At 41.0% G+C, this 26,006-nt stretch overlaps 1 protein-coding gene across 1 annotated transcript in view; it reads left to right on the top strand.

The window, feature by feature from the left end:
* dscama (Down syndrome cell adhesion molecule a) overlaps nt 1-26,006 on the top strand; it is a 71,084-nt gene that overhangs the window by 7,728 nt on the left and 37,350 nt on the right. Inside the window, exons 2-3 of the mRNA XM_017489885.3 lie at nt 4,355-4,672; nt 4,974-5,120. Coding sequence (XP_017345374.2) covers nt 4,355-4,672; nt 4,974-5,120 — 465 coding nt within the window. The remainder of the gene's footprint in view (nt 1-4,354; nt 4,673-4,973; nt 5,121-26,006) is intronic.

Raw genomic sequence — 26,006 nt, forward strand, 5'->3', positions numbered from 1 at the left:
GCTCCGAATACATTTACATATGCTCGGCTGAATCGGTGAGCGGAGTGAATTTTCCCTCTGTCACTAACCGAACGCGACCCATTAGCTTCATGACGAGGAGGAAAATGCAAATCTAGGCTATAAGGATGATTATTTAAACCTTCCTTATTTGAACCTAGCATCTCTCTGGAAATAGCATTTTCTTATTCATATGCATGCGGCACCAATTCACCGAGTGTCCATCACGAAGATTTATGAGCACGTCAGACGGAGAATCCCAGGGGTAATACATCAGAGAGATGAAAACAAGGTCCTAGCTATCCTCACGCCTGAGCAGCCATGGTGGTGGATGGGGTTTTTTTTTTTTATGTTTATTTTTGTGTGCAAGGTGACGTGCGTGATTTTCGATATGTTCCTGCTTTTCTGCGATAAGCGTGATGAGATAATGCAGTGCTGCAGAGCCAATCTCAAGATGGAGTAGGGTGGGAAGGGGATGAGGGGGGAGAGAGAGAGAGAGAGAGAGAGAGAGAGAGAGAGAGAGAGAGAGAGAGAGAGAGAGAGAGAGAGAGAGACAAGGACATGTCTTGAAGATGGAGATAGTGGCCTTGAGCAAAGGGCGGTGGTGTCTCATCTCGTCACATGACCCATGATTGCATGTAACCCCAGGATTATTTGGTCATTTCCCATTTTCCACTCGAGTTGTGCAAACACTAATGCACATTCGCTGATCGGTTCGTCGTCGGCGCATGAGCATCACTGGCTTTCGGAATGGCTGCAGTGTCAGGAATGATCATTGTGGGGGCATTTGGTCCCACCAAGATATAAAAACACGCCCCACACACACATGCCATCAGAAGGATGCCTAAACCAAACACATGACAATCTTTCAAGGCTCCATTTACACCAATCTTTTTTTTTTTCTTCAATTTCTAATAGCTGAGATGAAAACAAGATATTGTGGATGGTAAAATAAATTGCGGTTGTAATTTATTTGACAACACGAGGGTTAAAATGCAATTTGCTTCCACAGGGAGAAGCCGCTTGTTATTCTTCCAAATGATTTCATTCAGGGATTAAAAAAAACAAAACAACAACAACAACAACAACAACAAAAAAAAAACAGAGTCAGCTACGTGGTGCAATCATGTTGCAAAGCGATTTTTTTTCCCCGAGCCGAGTGGAGAAATCAAGCGTGTATGTGTTTACATATTCATAGCGTACGTTATGCTGATGGGACATTAGGGAGCTCAGCTGCACCACAGCGGCAGAGGGAGCTCATTTAGTCCCCGACCCCGATTCAGACGTCAACATCTCGTGCCACTGTAATTGATTTGGACCTACTGAGGCCGTTTGATCTCGTTACCGCGAGCGGCAAGGCTGTAAATGAGCATTTGCTCCGGCGCCGTTTAGATGATACTCAGATTATCTCACTTAAGAGACGAGGAAGAGGAGGGGGTGCGTTGATGTTTCCAGCAGGGTCATCGTCGCTTGGCTGTGCTCTCCGAACATCAAAGGGACGCCAATGTCTTTACATATTGGACACGAGTGGGGGGTAAATGAACTCCATTACTGAGCTTTGCTTAATATTCATGAGAGCAAATTGGGAAAGGACTCGTGTGTGTTGGGGTTTGCACGAGCCTGAGGGCACGAGTGGGAAAGCTAACGCTTCCTTTGGTGGCTTGTTCTGCTGTCCTCGTCTCCTGCTCTCCCTGAACAGCTCTGCTTTAATTACCTTCAGATAGTCACAGAGCTGCTGTGGTGGAAATGTTCTTCCTTTTGGCATCATTCGCTTGTACGGTGACCCAACCACAGGCAAGGTGAAACCGTGTTTCGCGGCTACAGGTGATCTCGACTCTTTATATAGATGGGGCAGGCACAAATAAGCTTCAAAGATAAAAAAAATAAATAAATAAAAATCTATATGGGTTCCCGAGTTGCACAACAGAAAAGCATTCGAGCTGTAAACCTGATGATGCGACAGCTATCAATGGCTGGGAGGTCTGGTATTACGTTCTCCCGTCAATCACAGTGACACTAGTCAATCGTGGGCATCTGTGAGGTCGTGTACGCGGAAGACGGCGGATAGCGTTTTCCTCCGAATGTGTTACGCTGCCCTGTGAGGCAGCAGTTTGAAAAGATGCAGATGGTTGGCTTCACTGGTCTCGGAGGAGGTAGTACGTGTTAGCCTTCAACCTCTCTCCGGTTCTTAGCTGTCGTATGATAGCGGAGACTTCTTTCTAGCCCAGACTGTAGAGTAGAGTCATGCAGCCTATCAGTGAAAGTCATGTCAGGTGACACGCCCGCTAGATTGGAACCACTGTTTGGACCATCGGCTCTGTGCTCGGTTACATCTAAATCAAATGTCAAATATTCCCATGTGCACGTGATGGGATGTTTCCTCTGCTTCAAATTCTCGCTGATAAGGCGATGTAGCTTCAGTGTCATGTTGACGCTCGGAGGAAAATCCCGCAAGCCTGTGTGCTTTCCATCAGCAACGCCGACCTTCATCTCTCCCTTCCTCTCCCCATCAGCACCTTTACGTCATCTCAGATCACCTTGGCTGTACAACATTAGTGCCCTTGAGCTGTCACCCTCAGGGATCTGGAGACATTCAGAGTACGCATTAGAGTCAGTCTCGATCAGGGCTTAAAACATTCACGTCAGCAATACAGAAATCATGCTCTCACTTAGACTCTGCAGCGAGGAATGAAAACGCCTCGTCTATTATACATTTATCAGCGTCCATATTTAAAAAAGCAGTACCTGTTCATCTCCATCGAATCATCTATCTGAACATCATTATGGCGTACGGTTGCTTGACTGCCTGCGTACAGCGAAACGTTTGCTATAAAAAAAGATGCTAACTTTCTCTAACAGCAGCTCTGACAGTAGTGCAGCTACAAATCACAAATTTACATCCATGTCCACGTTCTAATACGTCACCGTTTCTATAGTAACAACGTACAGAAGGGCTTGTACAGCCGACGCGCCACATAAACGTCATCGTTGATATGGTGGAGTTTTCTGTAAGGAGACATTTATTTGAAGGAGTCTCCAGCGTCAACGGATTCTTGGTAACATGACAAGCTGTATTTTTTATTTTTTTTTTGGTCTTAACTTCAAGAGAGAGAGAAAAAATCTGGAGCAAGAACGACGTTCCATGACGTAACTATAAACAGATAAAAAAAGCATGTTATTTAGTAAATAAGAAAAATTGTAATTGTTGGCAAATTGCTACGGTGTAAAAGGAATAAAACACTTCAGGATGTGCTGAAATAATTTAATAATATCATTATTTTCCTGTTACAGAATGAGTGTTGAACTCTTTACTTATCGAGTATATATTATAAGCGTATTTATAATTTCTTATCCTATTTTCCCTGTATTCTGTTACATTACTCAGCTTACTTAGACCTATTTTTTACCTCTAGGGGACTTGAACATATTTGTATATTGCATATCTGTTGCATATACGTGTAACCAAAAACGGTTCTAGTCTATTATTGCATTTTTGCCAGAACGTTCTTATAGAAGAAATTCACATTTGAGAAACTCCTATAAGCAAGAACCTTTAGAAACCCCCCCCTGCCTCTGTAAAATGCACTATACTGGGCTGTTATATTCTGAAGACTGAGCATGACTACCTTAATGGAGTTCTACGTCTCTGAAGCCTCTTTTGTCTCAAAACACATTTAAAGAAACATAAAAAATTCAGACGCTTTTCCCAGTCTTGCTGTTTCCTCCACGCTCTGACGGACACCCGGCTCTTGGGGGAGGAAATGTTAGTTTTAGTGCTTTTTGGAGGGTCGAGATGGAGACAGAAAATGTAAAAGAGTGCTCCAGAGAATCACGCACAGGTCCTGTAGAGATAATGCGAGCGTCACTGTTTATCAGACCGATTATATTTTATAGGAATAATTTGCCTTGACATTTTCGCCTTAACCTGAACGCGAGACACTGTGTAAGTATAAACGGATAAAAATTACCGTGGGTCATTTTTTAATAGATAAAAAATCGCAATCATTGCTGTGGAAGAGGTCAAATGAAGCACCCTATCGTTGAGCATGTTCCTTGGTGTTTTATTGCGTACTTATATAGATAGCAGTTATTTATGCAACCTACTGAGGTTTTCATTTATTATTTCTACATGTGGTTTGTGGTGTATGTGGCAACCGAGGCACCATTAGAGAGGTTAGCTCAAAGTAATACAATGCACTGAACGACCGTAAGAGTCTGGATTTATTGTAATCCAAACCAAACCAACAAAGCAGCCATTTGGATCGAAAGGCACATAATCGTTAAAAACAACAACAACAACAACAACAACAACCTCCAAGTCCTCATTGTGCTCCTGTTCGTCTCATTTCTCTTGCAGTTCTCGGTGAAGATCTACATTCCAGCTTGTATTTTGTCAATGCATCTCTGCAAGAGGTAGTGTTCGCCAGCACCACAGGGACGCTGGTGCCCTGTCCCGCAGCCGCTGTGCCTCCAGCCACGCTGCGCTGGTACCTGGCCACCGGCGAAGAGAGCTACAACGTGCCAGGGATCCGCCACGTGCACCCCAACGGCACGCTCCAGATCTTCCACTTCTCTCCTTCCAGCTATAGCAAAGTGATCCACGACAACACGTATTATTGTACCGCTGAAAATCCTTCAGGGAAAATTAGAAGCCAAGATGTTCACATTAAGGCCGGTGAGTACCATGAAGGAGTAGATTTGTCTGCGTCCTCACTAGCCAAGTTGTATTAAAAGGGGCGAGAGTCAGAGCTCAACGCTTTGAACAAATTTAGCTATGGCATTTTATAAAAAAAAAATAAAAAAAAAATTTGTGAATTGGGCACTTCTACCTGTGAAAAACATATACTAGTTATTTTGCTTGCATGATCCATCCTTCAGAAGACATATATTCCAACCTGAAATCACTAGTTCACTAGTTTCGTGAAGTTCATGTCGCATAAATATTTGTCTGTGTTTGTGTGTCTTCCTGCGTGCAGTCTTACGAGAGCCGTATACGGTTCGCGTGGCGGACCAGACAGCCATGAGAGGCAGCGTAGCGGTCTTCAAGTGCATTATTCCTTCCTCCGTGGAGAAATACGTCACCGTCGTGGCATGGGAGAGAGACACAGTCCCCCTCGTCTCAGGTAGGACCCTCATCTTCTCTCGTCAATCTGCTGTAAGGGATCCTCACGCGTGATGCCTGCTTGCTGTTTGGTTTAATATTGGGTTTGAATAAAATGCTACAGGAGGCAGTCTTCTGTACTGGAGAGTGGAACTTTTCAAATCACAATTCATGGACCTACCGTTATCGTTTGCAAACGAGTGCAATTTCAAATCTTTTTTGGAGCCTAACATTAGTATTTGGTGGTCTTAGCTTCTATGGGAGTGTTTGGGGTACTTTTTGACAGGTTTTCGAACCTGAATCCAGTGCTCTAAGCTTAATCATGTGTGAAAGCAGTCCGCTACTGGGACCAGGCGTGTAATAACATGATTGGGACAAATGTGTCTTGTTGCTTCCTATTTCAGGTTTTACGATAACTACAGAAAGCCATTCTTTAGATCAAATGCATGTGACTACAAGAAGTATTTCTGTATTTGTTTCAACCTCCGATGCTCCACCCACTGTCGACTGGGTGTCTCACACGTTTTTTTCGACACTTATCTGGCCACAAGCTTCAGAATCCTCATGGTTTTAACCTGATTGGCTGATTGGACTGCCGTGTAAGAGCTCTTTCATGCAGCAGTTTAAAAGTTATTAGAGAGTTTGTAGCAGTTATTTTGGAGCTATACACCCTCTTCCACATACATGAGCTCACAGAAGCACATGATTGGCTATCGTCGCTGTGATAGACAGGGACGAGAGAGTGTGCCCCGCCCACCCAGCAAACACGGCCGATTTTGTTCCTGATCTCTGGACGTCAGGGCGAAAACTTTTCTGTTGCGCCACTTGTAAGCCAAGTTTTCTTTTAGGAATCGGACATTTTCATGATCTAACATCTTCAACCAACAAGACAGTTAGCTATTTTTACCAGATGGGTGGGACTTGCGTAATACAGTCACCATGAGTAATTTTGAGTGTCATGTGCTGTCACTTTTATATTTTAAGTAGTGGTTCATCTCTACTCATCCTGTCTCTGGGATAACTGACCTTTTCCTGTGTCTGACCCAGTCTAGACTCTCTGTCCTGTCTGATCTACATGCGCGAGAGCCGATATGCCAGTCGTGTCACTTTGCTTCGCTGTACTGACCCACTTCTCACCAAACCGAAGGCACAGAACGAGAGAGAATGATTTGAAAATTCACCTCGGTTAAATGGAACACGATCGTGTCCTTGCCTCGGGGCTGACGGCTCTCCCCAGGACGTGTTTTGCAAATGCAACCGAGAGACTAATGCTGCTTTGGCCATCTTTGGCTGACATTTTTAAAGATTTTTAAAAAAAGACCAGCTGCTTCCAGTCATTTATACATATGTATATATATTAATGTTATATCATCATAATACCTAGCCCTGGTTGTAATATATAAACACAAGCACAAAAAAATGGAACTTTCTGTGCATTAGAAATAGCCGTCTATTCTGCGGAGGCTGTCAGAAAGTGTTATCCAGCCAGCACTTGGTTGTTCTGTCTAAATATTTGATGAGTGAGGGCAATATTTCACAAAACAAATAGATTTTAGGCACAATTCACTGCATGTGTCATAGCAAGGCACGGAGCACTCTTCACTTACGCTGACACTGGGCTCTTACAGGGACTGTGGTGTGTGTGTGGGTGTGTGTGTGGACTACTATAATACTGTCTCTGTGTTTGTCTTCAAATGTTCATGAATAAATAACTTTGCATGAGGAGATTTATATTTATAAGCTCTTAAAAGAAATATAAAAGTTTTCCATGACCTCAAAAATTCTAATTGTGGCGTCTGTCTGTCCGGATGATGATGATAATGATGATGATGATGCTGCTTATAATAATGAGGAGGAGGAGGAGGAGGAGGAGGAGGAGGATGTGCAGTTGCCTTCATCTGCACAAACATGTAGAGTTACAATAAGGTCATCAAATAGAGCTGAAAAGTAAGAAAACTACTTTTCTTATTGTATTTGAGTTTAGTTATTCACTTTTATTCAAACACTACTACTTCTACTACTACTACTACTACTACTACTACTACTACTACAAACCCTACTACTACTACTACTACTACTTCTACTACTACTACTACTACTACTACTACTACTACTACTATTACTACTACTACTACTACTACAAACCCTACTACTACTACTACTACTACTACAAACCCTACTACTACTACTACTACTACTACAAACCCTACTACTATTACTACTACTACTACTACTACTACTACAAACCCTACTACTACTACTACTACTACTACTACTACAAACCCTACTACTACTACTACTATTACTACTACTACTACTACTACAACAAACCCTACTACTACTACTACTACTACTACTATTACTACTACTACTACTACTACAAACCCTACTACTACTACTACTACTACTACAAACCCTACTACTACTACTACTACTACTACAAACCCTACTACTACTACTACTACTACTACTACTACTACAAACCCTACTACTACTACTACTACTACTACTACTACAAACCCTACTACTACTACTACTATTACTACTACTACTACTACTACAAACCCTACTACTACTACTACTACTACTACTATTACTACTACTACTACTACTACTACAAACCCTACTACTACTACTACAAATCCTATTACAAATCCTACTACTACTACTACAAATACTACTACTACTATTACTACTACTACTACTACAAACCCTACTACTACTACTACTACTACTACTACTACTACTACTACTACAAATCCTCCTAATCCTCCTACTTCTACAAATACTACTATAAATCCTACTACTACTACTACAAATCCTCCTCCTACTACTACTACTTCTACAAATACTACTACAAATCCTCCTCCTACTACTACTACTACAAATCCTCCTCCTCCTCCTACTACTTCTACAAATACTACTACAACTCCTACTACTACTACTACTACTACTACTACTACTACTACTACTACTACTACAAATCCTCCTCCTCCTACTACTACTTCTACAAATCCTACTACAAATCCTACTACTACTACTACTACTACTACTACAACAACAAATTCTACTGCTACAACAAATACTACTACAAATCCTACTACTACTACTACTACTACAAATGCTACAACAACAAATACTACTACGAATATTACTACTACAAATACTACTACTACTACTACAACTAGTACAAATACTACTACTACTACTACTACTACTACTACTACAAATATTACTATTACAAATACTACTACTACTATTACTTCTACTACTACTACAACAAATGCTACTACTCCTCCTACTACTACTACAAAAAATCGTACTACTACTACTACTACTACTACTACTACTACTACTACAAATACTACTACAACAAATCCTTCTTCTCCTCCTCCTCCTCCTCCTACTACTACTACTACAGCAACAAATACTACTACCACTGCTACCACTACTACTACTGCTTCTACTACTACTACAAATACAACAACTACTACTAATAACAATATACATTTACATAATAATAATATGTACTTAAATAATTCATTTAAAATGCAACTCAAATAGTTTTACAGGGTGAAAAACAGAGAAATAATAATTAAAAAAAACAGTAAAAAACAATAAAATAGGAAAATAAATAAAAATGCAACAAATAATGACAGAAACATATGTGGAACATGGTGCAAGGTGTTTCGATAAACCGGGACTCGTTGATCATGAGTTTATGACGAAAGATTCCTGCTTTGCGTGTGAAATGTGAAGTGCCTCGTTTACAAAAAGAAAAAAGACCTTCAGTGCTTTTTCCCTTTTACAGAGTTAACGATGGTGTCTAGCGTCTATGAAAATAAGGTTCAAGGGAATTCGTTTTAGGGTTTCGAAGTCGCTAATACGCTCAACGTCATCTGTTTAGTGACATTTTGCGAACCATTGAGCAGCAACGTGACTGTTGTTGCCCTCCTAATCATTGCACCAGGGAGAAAGGAGGAGCCCAGTTCATGCCCCACCCACTTAATGAGGCGGATCTAACAAGGTTTCACCGTAATTAACATTTTTCCATGGGACATGCTTCCAGTAAATCATTTATATACCGTGGCTAAGGATGATAAGATCAGCACTGCGTTAATAAATAGATTTAAAATGGCCGAGCATCAATTCTAAACGGTTATATATGGAGAGTACGCTGATTTGAGCCTAGCTAATGGAACCTGGAAAGAGGAAGAGGGTTTAGGAACACGGACGACATAGCCGCCATTTTACCAAGAGTGCCATGAGGGATATTAAGGATTAGAAAGGCTGAGCGCTTGTTTTCCAAGTCCTCCACAATCCAATCACTTCTCGCTTCCATTTTTATAACTGCAAATGTATGGTATATTGTTATCTCCTGGCAAAAAAAACAAAACAAAACAGCGAGTGTGTAGAGCTAAATCAGAAACTAAACAGAAGGAAAAGCAGAGACAGAATGCGTAAAAATATGTTCTCTCAGGAAACCTCAGAAAATTCCAAACCCTCCATTTTATCCAGAAAAGAGAAGAGAGAAAAGGCTTAGTGGGATGAAGAAAAGGATTCATTGAAAGGAGATGAGGACTGGGGTGAGCGGGTGGGGAAAATCAATACCTGTGTGCATTAATCATGCTGTGGGTGCAGACGGGAATTATGGGTACACAGAGGGATACAGAAATGCGTTTGGCGTTCACACACTAGCTAACATGCAAAAGATGCACTCAGCAGACTTTTAGAAACTGCTTGAAGCTCATCCCCAAGGAGGTGGAGATGTGTAATGCTAATAACGCCAGTCCTATATCTTCCTAGAACTGTTCTTAGAACTGTTCGTGTCGTATCTAGTCTTTGGTGCAATACAAGAAGTACAGCTATTGGGTGCATCCTTTTCACTGAGTTACTGTTACCACTCTAAAGTTGAAAATCTTTCAATAACAGCACATCCTGAAGTGTTTTTTTTATTTTTTACTTCTTATACTACAACAATTTGCCCAAGGTGTTGAATTTATTTACTTTCAGTTTATAGTCACATGCAATTTTGTATTAGTTCCTGTTATTACTTATGTTACAGCAGCTATGAACAGTCATCCCCTCACCAGCCTCGCTTTTTTTCTCTCTCTCTTGAAGTTAATAAGACGCCAAAGTACACCTCGTCATGTTCCAGAGTGACTGGAAAGCGTAAACTGTCCTGAAAACTTTCTCATGGTGGAAGGCTTAAATTTAAACTGAACTGAATCATATTGAGATATCTGGATATAAATCGAATTGTATTGGTGCTGAAACGAATTGTATCAGATAAGTAATGAGGATAAGTTGAACTGATTATATAATTTCAATCCTTTCAGTCCTTTACTGTATCATTTGAATCCGTTGAATCATTTAATGAATCCTTTGAATCCTTTGAACCCTTTACAATATTGTTTGAATCCTTTAATATATCATTTGAATCCTTTAAGTTTCATTTGAATCTTTCCTTTACTGTATCATTTGACACCTTTAGTGTATCATTTGAATCCGTTGAATCATTTAATGAATCCTTTGAATCCTTTGAACCCTTTACAATATTGTTTGAATCCTTTAATATATCATTTGAATCCTTTAAGTTTCATTTGAATCTTTCCTTTACTGTATCATTTGACACCTTTAGTGTATCATTTGAATCCTTTGAATCCTTTTCTGTATCCTTTGAATCCTTTTCTGTATCCTTTGAATCCGTTGAATCCTTTACTCTATCATTTGAATACTTTGAATCCTTTACTGTTTCATTTGAATCCTTTAGTGTATTATTTGAACCCTTTGAATCATTTACTGTATCATTTGAATCCTTTGAATCCTCTGCTGTATCATTTGGATGAGAGATTTGAACAAAGTGCTGAAACTGGAGACTCTTTCCATGAATGTTAAACGAATGTCTCCTTACAGACAACTTCACCGTGTCGATGATTGTGCATTCTTCTTATTCAAAAATGACATGGTTTTGAAATTTTGTTCAGAATTAGCCTTAGTTTATGTAGAGCAACTGCCACGCAGGTCCATGTTTATGAGGTGTTACTATGGAAACGATAACGTACTAGAATGAGAACATCAATGCGATCATTTCGGAGGTGCTGGTATACAAACCTTCTGACCAATCAGAATCGAAAACTCGACGGTGCTGTGATATAAAGCAGTCTGATTAGCATACGTTGCCCCAGATGGAACATAAAAAAGATCGTAAAATGATTAGTTTGATTGTGCGTTACGAGCGCCACGTCTGCACGGCTCATAAACGGCTACATTGTTAGCCATTAAGCCGGGAAACGATTAGCGAGGACATCGGGACTAATCTTCTATAAACACGGCTCGGCTCGTGCTGCCGTCTCGCTGCTCTCAGAGCTGGCAGAGCTGGATCATCGCCAGGTCACAACGCATGGCCGAGATCCAAAACGGGGATCAGCGATAAGCACAGTGGAGGCTAATTAAAGCAGCAGAGACTCATTTGTGTCCACTTATGAACACTTGCGTGATGCCTCGCGAAGGCGCTTGAGAAGAAACGAGCATGTTTCGCTGGATTAAATGGTGTATCAGGGGGAAAAAATAAAGGTGCAAGAAAATGACGTCATCATGAGTATTTGATTTGATTTGGGCGAGATGCAGAGTGCCTGTCTAAGCTATTTTCTACGTGTATGTGTGTGTGTGTGTGTGTGTGTGTGTCCAGGCCACATTAGCCAATTAGAGTTGATGGCCGTGTCTGCGAGCGCTTATCATCAGCAGGCAGCTGCTGCCGTGCATTTGAGTGCATGAGGGATGGGACGCGTGTCCGTGTTATTATTTTTTTTGTACGTGTGCCATTGTTTGTGTGAGGAGAACGGAGGCTGCTGCTGAAAGGACAAATCGCTGTGTGCTAGCATTGGACACTTTTCAGCCGAGTAAACAAGCGTCGTGTGAAAGATGGCTTCGGTTATCCTTCGACTTCCATTAAATAAACAGAACACACGCAGGCTGTTTCGCATAATCCGTTATTTTCACTGCGAATCTCAGGGTAAACACGGGCCACGGGGGGATTGAGGGGAAACAAATCACTAGTGTAAACCGACGTGCGTTTAAAACACCAAGCGAATAATAAATCTTGTTAACGTGTACACATATCTGACACGACACCTCTCTTGTCTACATCTGAATTAAACGATTACAATCTATACTAACTATCAAACGTCGTACCAACGTCCTTCCTTCTCAAAAAGCAGCCGCCTTGTTGCTAGGACATTTCAGCGAACGAAACCACATGACTCAAACCTCCTCAGCCAATGAGATTTGAGACGAGTCTTGCTGAGTCTCGCTTTTTCTCCTTTTAATCACCCGCCTGAAGAAACCGAACAAAAACAAGCTTGAAGCCTGCGTATTAGCTGTGCTGAGAAGATAAGGAGCTAACATCTGATTTTTTAGAGGAAGCCCCTCGTCTTTTTCACCACTTCGGAGATTAGCGTCTAAAATCGCTTAAACGTGCGAGCTCCAAGATGGAGGCGGTATCGTGTGAACACAGGTGGCCATTTTCTCTACGAGGTTGAATTTAAGGCAGGATGTGACTGGAAATATTTCACTTAGATATTTTTTAAAAACCTAAAGCTCGTTAGCAAATAATACAGAAAAAATGATCTATGATTATAAAATAATATATTATTTATTTTATATATTTCAACTTAATTTTTTTTTTTTAAACAATTTTTGTTCATAAATTTAAAGCTATATAAAGGTAATAGGGTTCTGTTTCTTTCTTTCTTTTTTTCTTTTTTTTTTTTTAAACAAATCAATCAATCAATCAATAAAAACCTTGATGTTAGGCCATTTTGTGCCATCACATATTTAACTTATAGATTTTTTAAATATGTGTATTTTTTTTTTTTTTTTTTTTTTTTTGCAATCGAGCTTCATACCTTTGTTATTAACCTTAAAATTTTGGAAGGAATTTCAAATTTTATTTTATTTTTTAAAAAAAAGCTTATTACTTATTTCCATACACGTGTATTATTTTAAAGTGACGTATTCTGAGGTGGCACAAATTTTCAGTTCCAAACTTTTTGTAGTTTTCCATGTGAGACGTTTTCAAATGTTAAATTTGAACAAATTTAGATTATTTTCGGTCTAAAAGATGTCAAATTCTACACATTAGAATTGGAAACAATGGATGTTCTATTTAATAAATAGAATCTTTAATATAATTCAATTTTGTGTTTTTTCCTTACAATATGAATCCATTGGTATGGAAATTGATGGATCATAAATAAAAATTCTCAAGATGTGTAACGGCACAAAGTAATACGTAAATTAATTAATATACTGTAAAAAATTATTGAGCCTTAAAATATTAATTGAATATGAATTTTAAAAAACTATAGAATTTTCCGTTTTTTTTTTTTTTTTTTGGGGGGGGGGGGTGGGGGGGGGGTGAGGTTCCACTTGAGATGTTTTTGAACATTAGTCTGTTTTCCGAGCGCAGGCGTCACTACAGCTCTTTTGCTACATATCTACATTTCCTCACGTTAAACAGCTATTATCAAGTCCTCAGTTTGAAAAGCTCACACTGTGTGACTGTATAATCAGCGTCTTCCGCCTGCGTTTGCTCGGCTCATTCTGCGTCCAGCATATGGCTCCTGGAGGATTAAACAACATGGACTAGTGCCATTGGTGGCCCTGAGACCCGACAAGATGAGCCAAGACCTCAGATCACGTCCAGCTGGGGAGGAAATCAACATAATAACAGGAACCCTCACTGAAAGGAAAACAGATTTCCCTCACGGAATGAACTAGATTTTAGAACTAGACCATTTGCAGGGACAATCATCATATGATGCGGGTAGGAGAAGACAAAATGTCTTCGATTTCAGTGTTTTGGAAGCTTACTGGTGGTCCGTGTATGGCAAGCAAGAAGTCTCATTGAACCCTGAGTCGCCTCGACAACGGACCATCTGTAATCAAAGAGGCAGCACACAGACAGCTTTCACTAGCATGTGCTAATCTGTGTGGCATATGGGCATGAAGTGGAATTAACATGGAGGAGGAAAATAAGGCGAAACGAATGAATCGGAGCGCTACGAGCCACAGCGTCTTTAATGCTTTACAACTTCAAGCAAGTGTGCCAACAACTTATATCAAGGACTGTACCCCAGCCCCCCCCCCCCGCCCCCCCCCCCCCCAAACCCACCTACGGATTGCAGCACCATATAGCTGCTATAACGTAAGTAAGAATTTGTATTAGTTCCTGTTCTTGCTTACGTTAAAACAGCTATAAATAGTCGTTCATTCACTATATAGAGAGCGACAATAGTCACTCTCTTTTTTTTTCTCTCTTTAGTAAGTTAATAGGATAATTTAAAAAAATACAGCTTGTCATTCATAAAGCATAAGCTCCTCTGTCTTGAAGACTTTCCAGTGATGATAAACTTCAACTTAAACTGAATTGAATCTTATTGAATCAGAACTGTATCTGTGCTGAAAGAAATCGCATCGAATCAAATGCGAATTGAAGTTTATTGACTCTTTACTGTATCATTTAAAGCCAAAGAATCCTTTACTGTATTGTTTGAACCTTTTGAATCCATTACTGTTTCATATGAATTCTTTGAATCCTTTACTGTATCATTTGAATCCTTTACTTTTTTATTTGAATCATTTGAATCTTTTACTGTTTGATTTGAATACTTTGAATCCTTCACTGTATCATTTGAATCCTTTGATTCCTTTACTGTATGGTTTAAATCCATTTCTGTATCATTCGAAACTTTTGAAGTTTTAGATTCATCGTTTTTGTATCGTATCGTATCCTGCGTATCCTGAAGTGTATTGTGTCATCTGAAAGAGGGAGATTCACACCCATTCACAAGGACATCAAAATCAAAGTTGTTTTCCTATAGGGTCTTTGCGATGCTGTGAAGAAATTGGAACCTTTGAATCATTGAATCGCTGAATCATTGATTGCTTATGAAGCTTCAGTCATCATAAAAAACAAACAAACAACAAACAGGAAGGTACAATGTTCCCCTGATGTTCGCCGTGTTGCCATGTTCCTTCATTAGTGAAGGTAAGCCACAGATGTTGATCACCTCTCTCTCCAGCCAGCAGTTAGTGAGCCATTCAATGTCTGATTGGACTTTAATGAGTGCCCTCCGGCTCCGAGATTAAGACTGATGAACTACTACTGATGAACACTTTTTCTAGACGCTTGTTAAAATGACTTCCATCTTGTATTTTTAGCATTGTTTGGGTGTAAATATCAAATTTATATCATTTTCAAATTTCTCCTTGGTCCAGCCAATATTGCCAAGTTTGGTGTCCAATATTTTGAAATTCAAGCTACGAGGCTAAATTACATGTAGCTAAGCAAGTAATGGAAGTCTATCTCAACCCAAAAACATCTTTTCTGTAAATATCTGCCCAAATCCTTGAATACTCACTCACTGCATTAAAAAGCTGCATTTTAAGTTGGAACTACATTATTTTCAGTGAATAAAATGAAGCCCCGCCTCCCGTGTTTGAAGATCGGAATTGTACCAGATGATAATGTTATGCAGATGATTATATCATTCGGGTTGTTTTGTTTTTTTTTAGACATATTTCTATATGCAAAGCCACGATGTAGCATTTACAAAACTTATTTAAACAGGAAATAACCGCAAACTGAAAAAGAACATTTTTGGGGAAATTAGATGTGTGAGAAAAGAGGAAAACTGTTCAGTTTTAGTTTTCATCACATAAATCTACACTAAAACTAACAATAATCGAATGATCTTATGAGTATGATTATATTCCTCAATAGAGTACGACTAAACCGAAATCCAAATAATTCATTAAAGTTAACACTGTAGTGTCGACTTTTGATTTTGGAGGACGACTTAAAAGATTTTTTAATTAATTAATTAATTCATTCATTCATTCATTCATTAATAGTGGTGGAAAAAAAAAAAAAAACATTTATGGTATAATATAAATAAATAATGCTTAGTCATTATATTCCGTATCTTCCGTAGTTGATAACACAATTGAAATGATCCGAGCGGTGAGCCCTGACTCATTCTCCATGTATTTGATGATTTCTGAAAGGAATACAAAGGTGTTTCCAGGTGTCTAATGGTCTCTGATGGTGGTCCGGTAGTGGACATTTAGTGGACATAATGGACTTCTGTTTTTCTGTTCTGTCTAATTGAAATCTAAAATTATCCTGCATTTTATGTATTTTGCATTGTGCAATGAAAAAAAAAACACCTCCTTTTCACTGACTACTGATATACCGAACTAGCCTTCATTAGATACAGCTGTGGCACTAAATGAAAACAGATGGATGTTGTGAATAAATTACACAATCTAATCTAATCAAATCTCGAATGAAAAAAAAAAACGTAGCCATTCCTATTAGGAATATATTATACAATATATTTTCTTTATTTTCTTTATTTCTTCTAATTATGTTGAAATATAGTAAAGTGGCTGGCAGGCATTACAGTCCCATAAATGTAATGTGAGATTGTTCGTACTGAATGCAGTCATTAATTCCGACTGTTACACTTTAATAATAAACCAGAAAGACTCTCCCGGAATATAGAGTTGTGCAATCTTGTTCAATTTTATACGGCTGTAATTAAAATGACTGGCCCCGCACCCTGCGGATTATTTCCCCGTGTTCATTTTAGTGTGATTTAAAGGTATCTATCGTGAATGTTGGTGTGAGTCCGTCGGTGTGAGTCGGTGCAGGTAAGGCATCTCGGGAAGTGAACAGATGGAGGCGTTTAGTGAGCACGCCGACTCGAACCTGTCACTCGTCACGGCGGCTTCGAGGAAGCGCCATATGCCTGGCACGCTGAAAGCCCTCCACCATGACATGAAAGTCAGCGCATCCTGGGACAGAACGAGTGTTTTTTTTTTTTTCCTTCCCGGTTTCCTGTGTTTGTCTTGTCACTAGATATGAGACATTGTCACTATTAGAAGTCTGTTCGTTGCCGTAGCCGTCACTCGGTGTCTGTTTTGCGTCACGTTTTGCTGACTTCATTAGCAGCTTGTGCGACACCAAACTAACACCAACCCTTATACTTACCAGGGCTTAACCTTAAAGATTTGAGATCTAGTGCAGTCAGGAGGTTGGGGAATTATTCGACCGTAATTAATGACTGGAACAGAGTCATAAACGACCCTGTGGTGGGGTTTTTTTTGTTTCCCAGTGTCCTTGCTCAGAGGGCACTGCGTGGTCAGGTTTGTCAGGCTGACATGTTGGCGCTCTGTAAACTCATCTGCTCGGTGGGAAGCCGTGGCATCTCTCGCCGCCACCCTGCTGTGAAGGTTTTGTTGGCCATCTGCTTGTCGCTGGACTCCTACTGGACCCTAAAGGTTAGCCGGGTAACGCCTGCATGCGCCTGTGACACCGCGTCATAATGCAGACGCTTCAAGCTGAGGTGGAGGAATGATTTATCATAATTACGCACATTTCCCAGGTTTTCACAAGCATTACGGATCAGGAAGACAGGTTTGGGGTTTGCTTCTTTTCCATTGACATGCTGTTAGAAGAAGAAGAAAAAAAATCAACGATGGAGTGGTGTGATGAAGCAGCTGCCGCCCCAAAGTTGATTATTTTGCGATAACAGCATGTGTTTTATTCCTCTTATACACTACAACGGCAGTTTGCCAGTGATTACAATTTTCTGTTTAATTCTTTTTTTATTATTATTATTATCCGTTTATAGTTATGTCCAAAGTTGTGGAACGTCCTTGAAAACAAGTTAGTTCGTGGTATCACTTAAAGCAGATATAAATCGCTGTTCCTTCACCAGTCTCTCTCTCTCTCTCTCTCTCTCTCTCTTGAAGTTAATAAGCAAAAACAAAAAACAAAACAAAACAAAAAATGCAGCTTGTCATGTTATTGATAAATCGCAAAGAAGCGTAAACTCCACTGTCCTGAAGATCAGAACTTAAAGTTACAGCTTTACATCTGACACTGGAGACTCCTTCCATAAATGATATCATTAATGGCTGCATTACTATCAGTGCTGCTTATATAGAAAACGAATCGACACCTTCTGACCAATCAGATTTGAGAGTTTTTAGCAACGACAGTCCGTATTTCTGCACTTGATATTTTAATGAAAAATCATTTCTGTTATATCTTCTGTATTATAATAGCATTAGTCGAACGTAGATCTACAAGGCCAGTTTTACAATTACTATCAGTTACTCGTTTTTATTCAACGTAATGATCCTGTTTAGTATTCACGCTTCTTGTATCCACCCCTTCCTCAGAAAATATCCGCCCCAGCCTCTGTTATCTCCTAACACACCTGACAAGACGGCGTGTAAAGCAGCTGTGTCTCCAGCAGGCCGGATGCTGTTTTGTTATCAGGAAGCTGTCGTTCTCTCTAAGAGCCTCTTTTGTGTGAGCGTGGCCGTGTTTCCAGCGAGAGAGAGAGAGTGTGTCTGGCTACGGGAGCAGCACACTGACACGACTTTAATCCCCCTCTACTACCATCATCATCATCACCCTTCCTCCCCTCCAATAATGTCAGAGCAGGGCCCTGGATAGAGTCACACGGCCAGTTGCCACAGTAACTGACTCACCTTCCTCCTTCCTGTCACATCATCAAACACCTAGAAGAGAGAGAGAGAGAGAGAGAGAGAGAGAGAGAGAGAGAGAGAGAGAGAGAGAGAGAGAGAGAGAGAGAGAGAGATGTCTCAGAAATGGCAACAAGCTGTTTCACTTTTTTTCCTTTCTTGCTTTCGCTTTGATTTTTTTTTTACTTATTGCTTTTTTATTCAATGCACAGAACAGCTGTCAAGGAGCAGGAGGAGGGGACCGAGAGATGAAGAATGGTGGATATGCAAAGATGTGTGTAAACATGTTTTTATATATCTTAGTGGGGACTAAATGTCCCCACAAGGATAGGAATATCTGAAGGTTTTGATCCCCAGAGGAAAAATGGAAAAGGAAAAATTACCCCAGAAGGATACTAAGCCCGGTGTGCGTGTGTTTGTGTTTGGGGGTATGGGTGAGTGGGGGAGGGAGGGATGAGGTGGGTGTTTCGGAAATGACAACCCTGCTTTTGCAAATTTGCAAGCTTCACAGGACAGCACGAGCTCCTTTGCAGACTGTGTGTGTGTGTGTTTGTGTGTCTTTCTTTCTTTCTTTCTTTTCTGTCTGTCTTTTCCTTGTGGAGGGAAGCTTGTCCGCCCCGTCTCCCCGTCAGTGCAGTAGGCAGGAGCGCACAAAGAAAACGCAGGCTTTTGGCACCTGGGCGTTTAACCTGCATTTTGCCGCTCTTGCTGACAGGCAATTATGCTAAAGCTAAGCACTAATTACAGCGGACAGCCGCGCGCTCAGGACTGGGATTAAAGAGAACGTTTTTTACTGTTGGAAGAGAGAAAAAATGTAGTTATTATAATATATTAGTAGGTGGGTGGGGAAAAAAAAAGGAGAGAATTTTCTCTGTGAATTGCTCTGCTCATGAATATTAGCCTCGTCTTGTGTGCAGGATCGTCGTCCAGAATAACTCGTTGAGATGATTTTTTTTTTTTTCCTTGCAAAAATAGACGGTCTGTCCTCTTCGCTAGAGAAAGGGCCGAATGGAGGATGCGAATGCATCCATGTTACAAAAAAAAAAGAGAGACGGCGTAATTGTCTGTCACCACGGTAACATCTGATTCACATTGTTTAGAGAGAGCAGCTGCTGGGAAAGAGAGAGAGAGAGAGAGAGACAGAGAGAGAGAGATGTCCAGAGAGAGAGAGAGAGAGAGAGAGAGAGAGAGAGAGATGCACAGGCAGGGAACGAGAGAGAGGCAGAGGGAGAGAGAGATAGAGAAAGAAAGAAAGAAAGAAAGAAAGAACGAAAGAAAGACACAGAGAAACGGACCTTCAAACACTTTTATTTTGAAATGTATCATTTTATTTCATTATGTGGATAAAGAGAGCGAGAGAGAGAGAGAGAGAGAGAGAGAGGGAGAGAGAGAGAGAGAGAGAGAGAGAGAGAGAGAGATGCACAGGCAGGCAGGGAGAGAGAGGCAGAGAAAGACAAAGAAAGAAAGAAAGAAAGATGCCCAGAGACAGAGAGAGAGAGACAGAGTATGGGAGAGAGAGATGCACAGACAGCCGTGTGTGTGTGTGTGTGTGTGTGTGTGTGTGTGTGTGTGTGTGTGTGTGTGTGTTTAAAGGAAGATACCATAAATTCATAAGACTCTTTACGCAGGAAGCGGAGATACATTTCCTGAAATTCCCTCAAAATATAATCACATAGCTCATCTTTATTCTTTCCTGAAAATTTGACAAAATTATTTTCTGGGAAAACAAACAAAAATGCTGAGTCACAGTTAAAGGCCACCACAGAATAAATATAAATAAAGAAATAAAGAAATAAATATATGTGTGTGTGTGTGTGTGTGTGTGTGTGTGTGTGTGTGTGTGTGTGTGTGTGTGTGTGTGTGTGAAATAAAATAGACTTTTTACAGACTCCACACCTCAATAATTGTTATTATAGTCTGTGTACTGATCACAGTTAATACCTAGAAACAGACTGTACTGTTACTGCCTGATACTGTACAAACATTCTGCATCAGAAATATCTCATTCACACGCAGGTCCAGCCGCAGACGCAGTGACAGCTGGCATGCTTTGCCTTTGCTGGAGATTTACCGTGCGTTAAATGTGCTTGAGTGGCACAGCGAGCAGCTTGTTGACATGGCGAAGTGCTGTCCCGTGATCCCAAAGCAAACATCGCCGTCTGCTTGCTCTCAGGCTGATGGAGATGGGAACCACCTCAAGCTCGCACCGGGGGAATAGACGGCACCGCCGGTGCAATTAAAACGTTAGCATAATTGACAGGGCGTCATTGCACTCGAGCTCTCTGTGGAGTCGTTATGGGGATGGGGGGGGTTATTATTAGCGAAGGAGTCTGGTCGTTAAAAAGCTGTTTCAGAGATACGGTCCTTGCTGACGCCGCAACTTGAGCTCGAGATAATGCCGACGCAAGCTATATGACTAGCACGTTAGCATTTTCGGGGTTTTTTTCTGTCAAAAGGATTTTACGTTTTTACCCGAAGTGGACTTTGTTGTGCAAAAGACTTTAACAAACCCAAAACGCAACATCAAATCAGAAAGCTGAGAAACAGTGTATCAGAAAACAAAATCGTGTTTCAAATTTGCTGTTGTGTTTGTGCTTTGTTGCTGCGTTTTTGGTTCGCTCAAGGCCGGGGCTATTCTTGGTTTTCGCTACACGTTCACTGCTGCTTGTATCGTCTGGTTGTTGTGATAGTGTACATGCAAAAACATAGACATAACGTGTCTGATGCAATACCAATATAAGTAGCTGGGGGGCAGTATAGAGCAGCTAGTCAGTTTCTGAGAATTAACAAACCGACTTCCCTTTAGGGATGAAATTCTCATGTAGAAAGTTCTGTCTATAGACGTTAAACAAAAATGTCCAACATCCTACGTTTTCCTGGAATTCATATACAAAGGAGTGGCAAGGCAAATCGTTCTGTTATCTGATTTATCATCTGATTTGTCATCTTGTAACTGATAAAATAAATACAGCCCCCAAGGACCCCAAATGGACATTATGAATTTTCTGAGACCTGAAGCCTTGGCATGTTGGTTTCTCCTCATTGGTTACCATCACACTTCCATCTATCCATCCATCCATCCATCTATTATCCTACACAGGATTGCAAGCAGCCTGGAGCTTTATCTCATGGGACTTGAAATGTAAGCGTATCGTTTTGTGATTTGACCTGCATGTCATGATGACTTTCACAAAACAGGCAGGAACATTTCATGAGAAACTAAACTCACTCAATTACTCATTAAAAAAACAACCACATACGTCTCATGTCCACCGTCGACGTGACATTTACGTGGAGCGAACAGACGTCGTGCGGAGACTTCGCTCGTTGGGTCGTGTACACGGTGGCTAGGCGAACTCTGCGAACGAGCAGGCTACATGACCGAGCCTGTGATTGGATGTTACAAATGAGATGAGCTGATTCCTTTCCAGATGGATGACTTTCTGGATCAGAGATCTTCCTGTAGTTGTTGACAATTGGCATGAAATTGTAATAGAGCCACCTGAAGAACTGGAGCACTGGTATGCGATAGCCAAAATTTACAAGATGCGATCTTGTAAACTTACGAAGGTGATTTAGTTCTAGCGCGACCCTTAGTTCTGAATTTGTTTCCACATGCTACCCTGAGGCTTTAACAGAGCTCATGCATTTTATCTTTGATTTGTCCTCTAGTGGATATGCTTCTAATCCTTCAAAAGGTACTCAGACAAGAATGTCAACAATACCGTGTACAAAGCTGTATAGTCACGTGTCATTTATAACCTCCGCCTAACCTTCAGCCCCACCCCCTCCTACGGTAGTTTTTCCTGTTTGTTGATTCTGTTCAGACTTGCAGTTGATACAACGTCAATTCTGTTGTTTCCAAATGTCATCCTTAATATTTGTCGATTAGCTTCATAAAAGATTCAACAGATCTAATTTAGCAGATGAGCTCCCGTTACACGCTGGCGCTTGCAGCACCTCTGCTTTCAGCTCGACCCGAGAGGACGAGCAAGCAGAACGCTTGATCTTCAGCACTCCCTTCCTTTCCTTCTCTCTCTCTCTCTCTCTCTCTCTGAATATTTAATAATGTTGAATTATGGAGCCCTCGACCATAATGAAGGCAAATCAGACAATTAAAGTCGAGCGCCTGTGCTTTAAATCCTCCAGCTCTTAGCCGAGGGCTAAAACGATTTGAAGTGGTGCATTTGTTTGATTATCTAATCCTCCCGTCGCTCCTCAGCCCCAGACACCAGCTGCTTCCCAACTCTGCATGAATTGAAATAATCAAGTGTCACGTCAGCCATATTATCAGTTAGCATTCCTGGAGTTTGGCATGAACTTGCTGACAAGATTTTATCTTAGAAGTAATGTTGCTTTCCACCCCCGCCCCACTTTTTAACAGCATTCCTACAGATGTTTGAGAATAAAATACCTGAATGATCTAAAACGTTCAAGTTTGACCTGTGCGTGATTTTGACTACATGACTAACTGACTAAAAAAATAAGATTTGGTAGGAAAAAAAGCACGTTGTGCATTCTGAGATGCTTTTCTGCTTACCACGGTTGTACAGAGTGGTTGTTTGGGTTACTGTAGACTTTAGTGGATCAGCTCCAACCAAAGGCCGTTCTCCTCTAGCCCGTCGGTCTGTCCCCTGAAAAGATTCTGTACAATATTCAGTACACTATGACAGACATTCACATTCATAAGGAGTGTGTATTTGTATGTGTGTGTGTGTGTGTATGCGTGTGCGTACATACAGTAGCTCGTTGCCGTGCCAACTGCGGCAGCTGTCAACATCTCACTCTCTAATGGTGACAAATGGTACTTATTACATGAGTGTTAATTCGGTGGCATTCGCGCAGAGATGGAGACGCTGATCCCACCCTGATCGAGCTCGCGCAGAGTAATTACAGCATGCAGAGCTCATTTAAACCACTTATCCTGCACACCCGGTCACTTCCTTGCAGGGACGTGTGCACAGGGGAGGGCGATATGTCGAAAATATCATATCGCGATACACAAAAATGTATTGAAATTCTTAAAAAAAAAAAAACTGTAGCGCCACGTTTAAAGGAACTTTAAATGCCCAGAGCATCACACTTCCTCCCCAACTTTCCTGCTTCCCATAGTGCATCCTGGTGCCATCTCTTCCGCAGGTAAGCGACGCACACGCACCCGGCCGTCCACATGATGTAAAAGAAAACATGATTTATCAGACCAAGTCACCTTCTTCCATTGCAGTTCTGATGCTCACGTGCCCATTGTAGGCGCTTTTGGCAGTGAACAGGGGTCAGCATGGGCACTCTGACCGGTCTGCAGCTACGAAGCCCCATACGCAGCAAGCTGTGATGCACAGTGTGTTCTGACTCCTTTTTTATCAAAGCCACCATGAACTATTTCAGCAATTTGTGCTACAGTAGCTCTTCTGTGGGATCCTACCAGATGGGCTTGCCATCGTTCCCCACACACATCAGTGAGCCTTAGGTGCCCATGACCCTGTCGCCGGTTCATTGGTTGTCCTTCATTGGGTCACTGTGGGTGGGTACTAACCAGTGCATACCGGGAGCACCCCACAAGACCTGCCATTTTGGAGATGCTCTGACCCAGTCGTCCAGCCATCACAATTTTTCCCTTATCAAAGTCGCTCAGATCCTTACGCCCATTTTTCCTGCTTCCAACACATCAACTTCAAGAACTGACTGTTCTCTTGCTGCCTAATATATCCCACCACCTTGACAGGTGCCACTGTAACGAGATAATCAATGTTATTCACGTCACCTGTCAGTGGTTTTAATGATATAGCTGATTGCTGTAAAATATAAAATGTATATATCTATTCTTTCCCATTGAAGCGAAGCTTAGGGACAAGGGGACAGAAAGCAGATTCACGACCGAGGAATCTATATTTAATGCCACTGTAATCTCTCAGGAGAGGCACCAAATGCTCCTGCTGCTTAAGGTAAGTGAGCTCGAGGTGTGGGCGCTGTGTGATTACAGATGAGTGGAGAGAGAATATAAAAGAGAGGCATAAAGTATGTGTGTGTGTGTATGTGTGTGAGAGAGAGAGAGAAAAATAGGGTGCTAATTTCAGCCTCTGTTCCAGTGCGTGGAGAGAAAATGTGATTTAGTGTGTGGAGAGTGTGTGTGGAGAGTGTGTGGAGAGTGTGTGTGTGGGCGGACGAGACCCGCTCTAATGAGCCTGAGATGGAGGAGCTGACGTTACACACCGCTGTAGTACTGCAGCTGGTATTTACGCTGCTGCTGATGCTGCCGCTTCCATGGAGAGCGCTACAAAAAACAAATATGGTTTTCTTTCAAATGCCATGGCTCTGTGACAAACAGTTGTGCGTGCTGACAGATCTTTTAAAGCTGCAGGTGGCAATCAAAATGTTTCTATATCCGTATTAACCATATACATCATTCCAAAGATACCTTGAAAAAAAAAAAACCCTGACTATGACGGGCGGTATTTCCATACATTGTCTCTCGATCGTTTCTTCATTTCAGGCTTTTGTTTGACCTTTTTTCTGGCCCGGAAAAAAACCTCTCGCATTTTTAACTCTCATATATGAAGACCTTGAGATGTTATTGTAAGAGGACAGCATTTTGAGGCTGTAATGTTAATTACACATCCGGAGAGCGAGCATCAGGTATGAATGGGCGCACAGGGATGGAACGAAGCTCGAGGGTCAGAGTAGTCTTTAAATATTCACACACCATAGCCACAGATGGCCCCGGGTCAGCGTTACGGCCAAGGTTGCGCCAGCGTCCTGATCTTCTATTCCTATAAATAAAGCAGACTGAGAATGGATGTGCTGTTCCAGTACTCATTCTTATTCCTTTCTTCTTTGTGAATTTGCATTAACGGCATTAGGGCTGTGCAATATGCCCATATAATATCGACATCATGATCAACTACGTGACAATACACTTTTCTGAGATATCGCAGGTGTCATGATCTTTTTATGACTTTATTTTGAAGAAGTCGAAACTAAACTAGGAAGCAGCTAATTGGATATAAATGTTTACAGAATCTTTAAAATTGTATGAAGGTTTAAATAAAAGTGTCTCAAAATGAGTTTTACTCATCATGGGGTTTTTTTTAATGCAACGTTTCCATTTTGCTGGCGGATTCTTAGCAAACCTAGGTATCCTGAAAAGCAACGTGCATATGATATGATATATTTTCCTTGTAATAGAGCGCTGTTGAATACTTGTGTGTGGACCAGAAAGACACAATAGTGTATTATTAAGCCCCGCCCACTTCTCACCGGGTTTTTTTTTTTTTATTGACGACTTTCTTCATGAGTTTGCATGCTATAGGCGGCTTGTCAGGTCTGGCAATTGTGTAGTGAAGCACAC

This window comes from Ictalurus punctatus, chromosome 16 (genome assembly GCF_001660625.3).
Source record: "Ictalurus punctatus breed USDA103 chromosome 16, Coco_2.0, whole genome shotgun sequence".
Lineage (NCBI taxonomy): Eukaryota > Metazoa > Chordata > Actinopteri > Siluriformes > Ictaluridae > Ictalurus > Ictalurus punctatus.